Raw genomic sequence first — 11,185 nt, forward strand, 5'->3', positions numbered from 1 at the left:
GCGGGCTGGGTGCGGCATTGCACGGCTCGATTCGCAGCTGGTCCGCAGAGTGCACCCGGTGCAAGCCTGGGGGTCTAAAAGGGCGGGAGGAGCACGCCCCGGGCTTCCCAGCTTTGCAGCCTCCGTTCTGCAAAGAAGAAAAGCAAGTGGCTTTTGGCGCGAAAGCCTTGGCGCCTCCCCTGATTTTTATGGAAATCAAGAGGGCGGGGTAAAGCCGCGCTCCTCTGCCTTTCTCCCTCCCCCTTGTCTGTGCCGCAGCCCCCTTCTCTCCCCGCCCCCCGGGTGTGTCAGATTTTTCAGTTAATAATATCCCCCGAGCTTCAAAGCGCAGCCAGTGACAGTCATCTGTCTGGACGCGCTGGGTGGATGCGGGGGGCTCCTGGGAACTGGGTTGGAGCCGAGCTCGCGCTAGCCAGGCGCAAGCGCGCACGGACTGCAGCCACCCGAGGACCACCCCCCGTTCCTGGCCACCCGGAGACCCCCGCACAGAATCGCCTCCGGATCCCCGGCAGTCGGCGGGAGGTAAGGACCGGCGCCCCGGGAGAGGCGAGCGCGGCTGGAAGGCAAACCCCGGACGGGATCGCGGCTGACGCACCGGGGGCCCGCATATGCCCGGGGGACTGTTTCCGAAACAAAACCATCTCGGGGTTTTCCCTGAAAAGCCAGTTCCACTCTCGAAGGCTCCGGGACTGGAGAGACCCGCCCTAAGTCCTCTACTGCCCTTGCCAGGGGGGTGTAATGGCTTCATCGAAAGGAAATTCACCCTTCTCTAGAACGTTTGTCTGCATCTGAACTGATGGGGAGCTGGTGCGTCCCCACCCCGAAACTGGGTTCGTCTCCAAAGGGTGCCCCCAGAGGAAGACGAAAGGGGTTCAGCAGGGCGAGGCCGTTGCGGTGGTAATCTGGGTCACGGCTGCTCCAGCTCGGAGGAGACAGCGGCTCTCCGCGAGACCCTCTTAGCACTGGTGCCCCTGAACCGTTCCCAGGAACTGGGGTTCAGCCTCTCTCAGGAAGAGGGCGTACTTGGGGGTTTGGAGCAGCGGGGGTGGGGTTAGAGACGTTCAGAATCAGCTATTGGCAGTACTTTGCCTGCAGCCAGTGACTGCTGGGGGCGTCTCATCAAATTTTGGCGGGGGGAGGCGGGGAGCGCGGATTCAGGATTGAGGTGCCTGTTGTTGGTCTCGGTCTAGAGAAAGGGTTTTTTCCATTTGCAAAGTTGTCTGAATTCCGCCCCCTCCCCTTCCCCCGCTATTGCTTGCGGTCCGGAGGTGGCAATTTTACAAAGGAGGAATTGAGGGTACTCTAAATCCTATACCCAGTTGCTGGGTTGGAGGCCTGGGCTTCCTCTGAGCAGCTGGCCCTACTTAGGTGCCACTGGAGCTGTCTGCGAGCTGGTGGGAGCTAGAATTTTGCAGCCTTGAACAGCCCCTTCCCCCAGGCATTGCCTGGTGTGAATGAAATGGCAGTTTCCAAAGTTGCAGAGCCAGGCCACCACCCCCCGCATCTGCATGCCCCCTCCCACCCTTGTCGTAGACAGCTTGTACACAAAAGGAGGGAGGGAGAGAGCGAGAGACACTTCCTCCACCTTCGGGAGCGCTGGGCGGAGTAGGGGGCTTGGAGGGGAGACTGAGGAACCGAGGAAGAGGGGGTGACCGCTGCTTGTCGTACCCCCCCCCCCACCACCCCCAACCCCGTATCCGGCTCCGCTTGCCAACCCTCTCCTGGTGTGTCTGTAGGTTGCAGTGTCGGAGGTTGGCGCAGGCCCCCGCCCTCAACGCCCCCCACGGGAAGGAAGCACCCCCCGAACTAAAAAGAGCGGAGAGGAAAGAAGCCCTCATTCGGGGGCCAGGAGGCGAGCCGATGCCGAGCTGCACCGCGTCCACCATGCCGGGCATGATCTGCAAGAACCCAGACCTCGAGTTTGACTCGCTGCAGCCCTGCTTCTACCCGGACGAAGATGACTTCTACTTCGGCGGCCCCGACTCGACCCCCCCGGGGGAGGACATCTGGAAGAAGTTTGAGCTTTTGCCCACCCCCCCTCTGTCGCCCAGCCGTGCCTTCCCGGAGCACAGCCCCGAGCCCCCGAACTGGGCCACCGAGATGCTGTTGCCCGAGGCCGACCTGTGGGGCAACCCGGCCGAGGAGGACGCGTTCGGCCTGGGGGGTCTGGGCGGTCTCACCCCCAACCCGGTCATCCTCCAGGACTGCATGTGGAGCGGCTTCTCAGCCCGCGAGAAGCTGGAGCGCGCGGTGAGCGAGAAGCTACAGCACGGCCGGCCGCCCGCCGCGGGGTCCGCAGCACCGGCCCCGGGCGCCCCCAGCCCACCGGGCCGCGGCCACGGAGCCGCGGCTGCCGGGCCGGGCCGCCCCGGGGCCGCCCTGCCCGCCGAGCTCGCCCACCCGGCCGCCGAGTGCGTGGATCCCGCCGTGGTCTTCCCGTTCCCGGTGAACAAGCGCGAGCCCGCGCCCGTGCCTGCCTCCCCGGCCGGTGCCCCGGCGGTAGCCGCCGCGGTCGCTTCGGGGGCGGGCAGTGCAGCCCCGGCGGCCGCCCCGGTAGTCGCCCTTCCGCGCACCGGCGGCCGCCTGGCCAGCGCCAGTGACCACAAGGCCCTCAGCACCTCCGGAGAGGACACCCTGAGCGATTCAGGTAAAGCGGGAGCCAGGGTCCGGCTGCCTCCTTGGGGCGCTGGGGCTGGGGTGGCCCCGCCCCGTTTGTGGTTCACGAGTTCTGGCTTTGGGAGAGAGTATTTTGGAGACAGTGCTGATGGCTGAGAGGTTAGGTTTTTCCCAAGCAGATCCCCAGAGTTCGGAGGAGAGGGTGAGTGAAAGCTGTGTTCTCCAGCCTCAGGTTAACTGAAGTTTCTTCAGCTCCCTCCGGGAGCCTGACTCCATCACTGACCCCCACCCGGTCCCGCATCTCTCTCGGCAGCGTGCCCTCCAAGGGTGGGGGGCAAATTAGGAAAAGTTGAGTGGTTAAAGCTGAGTTGGAGTTCAGGGGGCCACAGGCTGCATTGCTTGGACAGAGAAACCTGTTAGCCCAAGGGGTGCAAAAAGACTGAGACACAGGTCAAGGCTGGAGAGACGCTCCATAAACGGCAGGCCTGTGCAAAATCCTATTAAGGGTGCAGGAAGTTAAGGGGCATTGCACAAATCGCGAGTACCGATTTTATTTTTTATTTTTTTCAAACCTCCGTACCTTCCCTCTCTCTGGGTGGTGGGCTATTTGCTTCTGGTCGGTCGCCAGCAGGCGGCGATATGCTGGCCGGCGGGCGAGCGAGGATCGGAAAGGCTGGGGGTGGGGGGCCACCCCTCCTCTCTTTATTGAGCAGCTGGCGGCAAGTACCACAGCGGTTGTGTGCATTCTCAAGGGGCGGCCTCTTTACAGTGTGCAGTGAAAACCGGCCGGGTTTTGTCTTCTAGCCAGAATTCTAGGACTAATTTCAGATCCGAGTTGTTTCTGTAACCCAGTGCCCTTCAAAGGTGAGGGCGGGCCCTTAGCCGGCTGTCTAGGAATGCTCACACCCTGGAGCACTCATTGATTAGTTCTATTGTGTGCCTGCTGCTGAAACTGAAGGGTAGGGTTAAAACCAAGATTTTGCCTGGAAGTGAAGCACTCTACTCAAATACTGGAATAGCTCTTGTCCCTGGAGCTGGGAGCCTGGGACCTTGAAATCCAGTGTTTTCAGAATACAGATGCATAAAAAGCCTAAATTTCCTTTGGGGCTGAGGACAGATTGGTCCCAGGCTCCTGGAAGGAAACTTGGTGATAAGCCTCCAGTTTGAACGGGTCTGTCCCTTTAATGTCTGTGCCTTGACAGCTTTCGGTGAGGAAGCACTTCCTTCCAACAGCTGTCTTCTTGGCAGAAAACCAAAACATTGGCTTAAAGGGACCCACAGACTGGAACAGCCTCACATTTCGGCTTTAGAACAAATCCCACAATTGTTCAGCTTTCCGGTCCCCTTCAGATCAAGCCGAAGATGTGTTTTGATTTTCATGCTTGCATTTTAAACAATAATTTTCTATCCAAGCCTGGTAGTAAATGAAAAGGGGGGTGGGGTGGGGAATGGCTGTTGGTGGTGACTTTGAGAAGAGGTGCCCGCTATTTGGGTTTAGAGCTCCGGTGGATTACAACTTTGCAGTTAAGGTTTAATCTTTGTTAGCTGAAAAACTGCTTACTGTATAGAACTCATGTTCATGGAAGACAAGGTATTTTTCTCCTTTAGTTAATTAAATTGTTCTTTAAGTTTATTTGACTTAAAAATCAAACTCCATCGTGTGTAAGTAGTGGCTAGCTGAGGCTCCTAAAATGAGAAGTGTCAGTTAAGTATGGAGATGGAAATATAAATAAGTCTACGGGGCAGACTAGCGACGATGATGAAAGCTTACTGTTTTATTGAGCTTCTGTCTATATATTCTCCCTTCAACTTAACCTATGGTGTCATTCCCCATTTCATTGCCGGGGAAACTGTGATGACTTGTCTTGACTCCATTCTGTCTTGACTCCATTCTGTCTTGACTCCAAAGCCAAGGTTCTTTTTGTTTCTGCCACCCACTCAAGCTTGAATGGAGGATGAGGATGGGGAGGGAAAAAATATATACATCTCTGTTCAGAGACTGATGCTGATGGATCAGTAATAACAGACCACGTGCCGGGGCCTACCTTGTGAGACTGTGTATATCTCATTCCTGTGTGCCTTACCGTGAGAATAACTCTCATCTTGTTCTCAAAGATGATGAAGACGAGGAGGAGGAAGACGAAGAGGAGGAGATCGACGTGGTGACTGTGGAGAAGCGGCGGTCGTCCTCCAGTAGCAAGGCTGTCACCACCTTCACCATCACCGTTCGTCCCAAGAGTGCAGCCCTGGGCCCCGGGAGGGCTGCGTCAGGGGAGCTGATCCTCAAACGCTGTGTTCCCATCCACCAGCAGCACAACTATGCTGCCCCGTCGCCCTACGTGGAGAGCGAGGAGGCACCCCCCCAGAAGAAGATCAAGAGCGAAGCCTCCCCACGGCCCCTCAAGAGTGTCCCCCCGCCCAAGGCTAAGAGCTTGAGCCCCCGCAACTCTGACTCGGAGGACAGCGAGCGCCGTCGGAACCACAACATCCTGGAGCGCCAGCGCCGCAATGACCTGCGCTCCAGCTTTCTCACGCTCAGGGACCACGTGCCAGAGCTGGTGAAGAACGAGAAGGCCGCCAAAGTGGTCATTTTGAAAAAGGCCACCGAGTATGTCCACTCCCTCCAGGCTGAGGAGCACCAGCTTCTGCTGGAGAAGGAGAAGCTGCAGGCCAGACAGCAGCAGTTGCTAAAGAAAATTGAACACGCTCGGACTTGCTGAACGCATCTCAGAACTGGACAGTCACTGCCACTTTGCACATTTTGATTTTTTTTTTTTAAACAAACCTTGTGTTGACATTAAGAATGTTGGTTTACTTTCAAATCGGTCCCCCGTCGAGTTCGGATCTGGGGTGGGGAGCAGGACATGAGGGGTCCTACCAGGACCTGCATTGATGGGATGCTGGTGACCCTGGCGGCTTTCCTGTGCGTCACTTCTGAGACAGCGGTTGAAGCCTGTGACCGTTGGGAGCCTCCTGGGGCTGTTGAAGTCACCTTGTTTGTTCCAAGTTTCCAGATAGAAAGTCATTCCTTCTTTTTAAAATGGTGCTTAAGTTCCAGCCGATGCCACGTGGGGGTTTGCCACTGATACCCCTGGGGAACATTTCTGTAAATACCATGGACACACCTGCCTTTTTGTATACGTCCTGGGTAATGAGAGGTGGCTTTTGCGGCCAGTATTAGACTGGAAGTTCACACCTAAGTACTGTAATACCTCAATGTTTGAGGAGCATGTTTTGTATACAAATATATTGTTAATCTCTGTTATGTACTGTACTAATTCTTACACTGCCTGTATACTTTAGTATGATGCTGATACATAACTAAATTTGATACTTATATTTTCGTATGAAAATGAGTTGTGAAAGTTTTGAGTAGATATTACTTTATCACTTTTTGAACTAAGAAACTTTTGTAAAGAAATTTACTATATATATATGCCTTTTTCCTAGCCTGTTTCTTCTTGTTAATGTATTTGTTCATGTTTGGTGCATAGAACTGGGTAAATGCAAAGTTCTGTGTTTAATTTCTTCAAAATGTATATATTTAGTGCTGCATCTTATAGCACTTTGAAATACCTCATGTTTATGAAAATAAATAGCAATTAAATGATGCAACATTTTTATTTTTCCTTAATAGCAGTGGTTAAACTCTTACCTCTTAGGCAGCGATTGTAAAGAGCACATCATCTAGAGAGGGAACTTGGTTTTCCAAAGATAAGTTGCCATTGTCCCCCCTTGGTGGGGAGGATACTGAGCTTAGGAAGGTTATGAGCTTTCTCCCAAATTATACAATATCGATATGTTATTAGTGACTATATGTGCTAGCAATAGCATCGCATAGTTTACAAAACATTTTCGTACGTGGTTTAGTCACTAGGTTGTATCTGACTCTGCAATCCCATGGACTACAGCACGCCAGGCTTCCCTGTCCTTCGCTGTCTCCTGGAGACTGCTCAAATTCATGTCCATCGAGTCAGTGATGCTATCTAACCATCTCATCTTCTGCCATCCTCTTCTCCTTTTGCCTTCAATCTTTCCCAGCATCAGGGTCCTTTTAACAGCTGTGACATCAGATTCTTTAGAATGAGAAGTAAAATTAAGGCCCCAAGTTCTGCAAATTGGTTGTGTTTGGTGTTGGTAACCCGTCCTGTTAGCTGATGGCTTTATATTTTGGCATAAAGTATATGTAGTTGGTTTCCAAGAAGAGAGCTCTGGTAAGAATTTACTAAGCTAAGGCATTGGAGCCAAATAAGGATGGAGTTGGTCCCTCCCCTCCAAAAGCTAACTGATGTGTGGTGTGACAACTGTGTGGCCCCAATCAAGTGCCCCATCCTTTCAGGAGAGGCACTGGGGTATGAGTGTAGCTCTGTCCGCTTGACACTCCTGTTAGTTTGGACTAGCCTATGGAAGCAGCATTAACCTTTGCAGGTTCTGGAGTCTGGGGAACGGGGATGGCAATGAAGCTAGGGGGCAATTTCACAGTTTCCATCATGGGAGGTGATGTCCTTGTTGGGGAGGTGTTCAGCTTCTCAGAATAGAGCCTACAAATACTTCTCTTAGGTTTTGGTGCTATTCAAGGCCATTTCTCTAGGGTTTCATTCATCTCAGATAGGAGCTTTGTACTGAAAAGACCTCTGCTCAGAAGAAAATGGGTCCAGGAATGAGAAAGGGCTTTGCTTCCCTAGGCCATGTGGGTCTCCAGCTGCTTTGGCCATTTTACATAGTCCAGTGCAGTTTAGAATCTGAGGTCCTCCCCCGCCTGCTTTTCAGCCATATTTCCTAAGAAGTTGGTGGTATTGCCTATGGTCAGACCATGTTGAAATCTTTCTACTCCTTAATCTCCCTCCTTGCCCCCATCCCCACACTAGAAAGTAACACCCTTTGAAAGTCCTTTTTGAATTGTCATTCAAAAAGACTTCCCATCTATTTGTGTTTTACTGGCCCCAAATCTCCCTGCAGTCTCTGTATTTTGTCTGTACCCATGAGCCAAGAGACCTCAGATTCTTGAAACTCAACTCAGTCATCCCAATTTCTGTTTGTTGTTATCCCATAAGGTGCATGAGGAAGTGTTTCAGATGACTGGAACTCCAGCCCTGGAGGAGATTAAACCATTGAGATGAATGAGGCCCTAGATTGGCATTCCTACCAAGCTTCATTTTTGCTTTGGCTGCTGGGAATCTCAGAGCCAAATTCTGTTTCAAATTTTATACACTTAGTGCCCATTCTCTTCTAAATGTTTATGATCTGTTTTTCATTGTTAGTTTTACAACCTTTTTAATAATGTTCTTTATGCTACCTTAAAAAGAACTTTTTGCTTTAGGTGGATCAAAAATATGTATTAAAATATTAAAACTAAAATAAAATACCTCTTATTTGCCATTTGGAAAGTGCCACCCAATTTAGTTCTGCAATTATCTAAAAAGTAATTGCTGTAGTCACAGAAGAATTGAACCACTCCTTTCAATAACATGACAGACCCTCTTTGCATTCCAAGAGCAGTTTTGAGACTGTTTGAGAAACCACTCTGTACTGGTTAGATCAATAAATCATAGGACTTGGAGGGATTGTGGAGGTCATCTTGTTGCATTACTTCATTTTATGGAATGGGGTCATAGGATCCCACATCAAATTAGTGGTATAACCTGGGACTGGAGTTTTCTGATAATCACCCCCATGTTCTTCCCATGCTATTGGCTTTCCCCACAGTCACATGGTGGCTTCCTTACCTCCTGGCTCACCGATCCATCTACAGAGTGTTTCCATATTAGTCCTAGCTAGCTCACCCTGCACAAAAACTTCCAGTGCTTCCCCACCACTTATAGCAGTGGTCCCCAACCTTTTTTGGCACCAGGGATGGATTTCATGGAAGACAATTTTTCCACTGACTGAAGAGTGGGAGGGATGGTTTCAGGATGATTCAAGTGCATTACATTTATTGTGCATTTTATTTCTAATCTAATGCTGCCCCTGATCTGGCAGGAGGTACCAATCCAAGGCCTGGAGATTGGGGATCTCTGACTGATTAAGTCCAAATCTTCAGCCCAGCTCATGAGGCTGCTTCCACCCTGGACACCAGCTCCATCATCCCTTCTCCTCCACAGACACCACTCCTTCCAACCACACGCTCATGGTCTCTCACCTCCGACTTGTCCCACTATATTCCTTCCTCTTGGGATACCCAGTTTCTGTTTATTGAAACATTTTTCAACCTTGAATGGCAAATGCAACATCACCTCCTTCACGGAGCATTTCTCATATCCAAGGTGGAGGGTGGGAGGGGTGGGTGTTCAGCTCCTAATCCCTCATTACCTCTGAAGAGAGAAGAGCTATCTTCATCACCTTCCCAGAACTCCTTGACCATTAAGTGAAAGTTGCTTAGTTGTGTCCGACTCTTTGTGACCTCATGGTCTATACAGTCCATGGAATTCTCCAGTCCAGAATACTGGAGTGAGTGGCTGATCCCTTCTCCAGGGAATCTTCCCAACCCAGGGATCGAACCAGGGTCTCCTACTTTGCAGGCGGATTCTTTACCAGCTGAGCTACCTCCCTTAAAGCAAGTATAGCATTCTGTTCACCTCTGATTCTTCAGTCCTGGCCAGGTGGCTGGCAGATGACAGGGCCTTGGCAGAAGCTGGTAGAAGGGCTGATGGCTGAGTAGGCAGCAGAGGAAGGAACGCAGTGAGAACCATTATGGAGAGCCTCCTGCCAACTGGGTTCCCAAGCTCTTGGGCTAACTCCTGTCAGGGAAGCAGATCCACCGGGCATCAGTGAACCTTGGAAACAGACTGCTGGAAGTGAAAATGAAACACACACGGGAGGCCTGTCTTCAGCGAGCCCACAGTCTGGAATCAAGTCCTTGGTGGGAAGTATATCACCAGCTTTGGTTGATCCAAAGTCTGTGAGGGGTCCTGTGGCTGAATCCGCCTCCTCCAGGCTCCCGGTATGGAACTTGCTATTGGAGGGAGCTGGTTTGCTGGTCTACTGTGGGCCTAAGAAGTCTTTACACTCATCTGAGGCCACAGGTCCCCTGCGCTGTAGTGACAATGGTTCCAATCTTCCCACCTCTGTGTAGCATCCGAGAGATTACCCAAGTTTTTATACCTGAGTCTCACAATTCTCCAGCAGGGCTGGCCGGTTCATTCTATACCTGTGTTGGGAACTGGGTCTTCTGGGTTTGACTTTTTCATCCCCATAATGGCTGTCTTTTGAAAATCCTAATTTGGGTTGGGTTTGGATTGTCTTTAGAATCAGAGGTTATTATATTTGGAAGCAGCTTACCTGGTGGCTTGGATGGTAAAGAATCTGCCTGCAGTTCGGGAGGCCCGGGTTCGATCCCTGGGTTGGGAAGATCCCCTGGAGAAGGAAATGGCATCCCCCTCCAGGATTCTTGCCTGGAGAATTCCATGGACACCGGAGCCTGGTGGGCTACAGTCCTTGGGGTCACAAAGTCAGAGACGACTGAGTGACTAACACTAGCAGCCATCAAGTTCGGTGTCCCATTTCAGAGGTGGAACACTGGATGAAAAAGCAGTAGATGGTCCGCTCACTTTTCTTTTTCCTTTCTTCCTTTCTCTCCCTCCCCCTCTCCCCTCTTCCTTCTGTTCCTTCTCTCTTTCATAGCAAACATTTACTTCACTCCCACCAAGCACAGATCCAGGAGCTTGGGAGACATCAGTGAACAAGAGACGAAACTCCCCCAAATCCATGATTTAGGAAGCTTATATTCTCGGAGAGGGTGACAACGGTAAAAAAGAAAGAAAATAATCAACTGAATTAAATAGCACTGAATAAGGTGGTGAATGCTGTGAAACGAGAACAGGATGGAGGAATTCTAAGGTGCCACAGCAGGAGGGAAGAGAGTTGCAGTTTAGAGTAGAATGATCTGGAAGTTTCCCTGGAGCTGAGGGGCAGGGCCGGCGGAGAGCACCCTGGGGCACAGTTGTGCCATCAGTCTTCCCAGTTCAAGGCGCTTCCTTCTGCGTCTTCCTCTGGATGTCTGCAAAGTTGCCCCAATAATGTCTTCTTTCCTACCCCAAAGGGAAGCATGAGAAAGCCGTAGCTGAGCGTGCTCTAGAGTTAGAGTGTCCAGTTTGAATCTGACTCCCACAGAAAAGCTCTGGGCTGTGTAGTTTCCCCACAGGCACTTTAGGGTTGAAGGCACCATGTACTTCGCCTGGGCTTCTGGGGGATTTCAGAAATTAGCTAACACGTGGCACGTGGAATAGTGCCTGGTGCATGCTGGGAATGATGTACGTCTATTCAATAATCTGATTTCTTGTTAACAGAAACCTTCCTTTCTCCATTTCCCTAGTATGTTACTAGGGAAAAGAATCTTTTTATAAAAAACAAAAAACAAACCTTTGCTGGTAGAACAAATTCACAAGCCTGCGCTTAACAAGAACTTTGCAGACTTTTGTTCCTCAATAGAGGCCTTACAAAACCTGAAAACGGGTACCTTGGAAACAAATGAATGTGAGCTTTGAAGCCTATTTTAAGACGAAGCCTAGGAATTTGAGTGTGGCAGAACATCGACGCCTTCTACAATGGTTTATTAGTTTTCCTTACTTGT

At 51.2% G+C, this 11,185-nt stretch overlaps 1 protein-coding gene across 1 annotated transcript; it reads left to right on the forward strand.

Moving 5' to 3' along the window:
* The first annotated feature begins 1,860 nt into the window (after positions 1–1,860).
* Positions 1,861–5,336, forward strand: MYCN (MYCN proto-oncogene, bHLH transcription factor). The gene is made up of 2 exons (XM_068984140.1): positions 1,861–2,647; positions 4,732–5,336. Exons 1-2 carry the CDS (start codon positions 1,861–1,863, stop codon positions 5,334–5,336), a joined length of 1,392 nt encoding a protein of 463 aa, XP_068840241.1.
* The last annotated feature ends 5,849 nt before the right edge of the window (positions 5,337–11,185 follow it).

This window comes from Capricornis sumatraensis, chromosome 1 (genome assembly GCF_032405125.1).
Source record: "Capricornis sumatraensis isolate serow.1 chromosome 1, serow.2, whole genome shotgun sequence".
NCBI classification, from domain to species: Eukaryota; Metazoa; Chordata; class Mammalia; order Artiodactyla; family Bovidae; genus Capricornis; species Capricornis sumatraensis.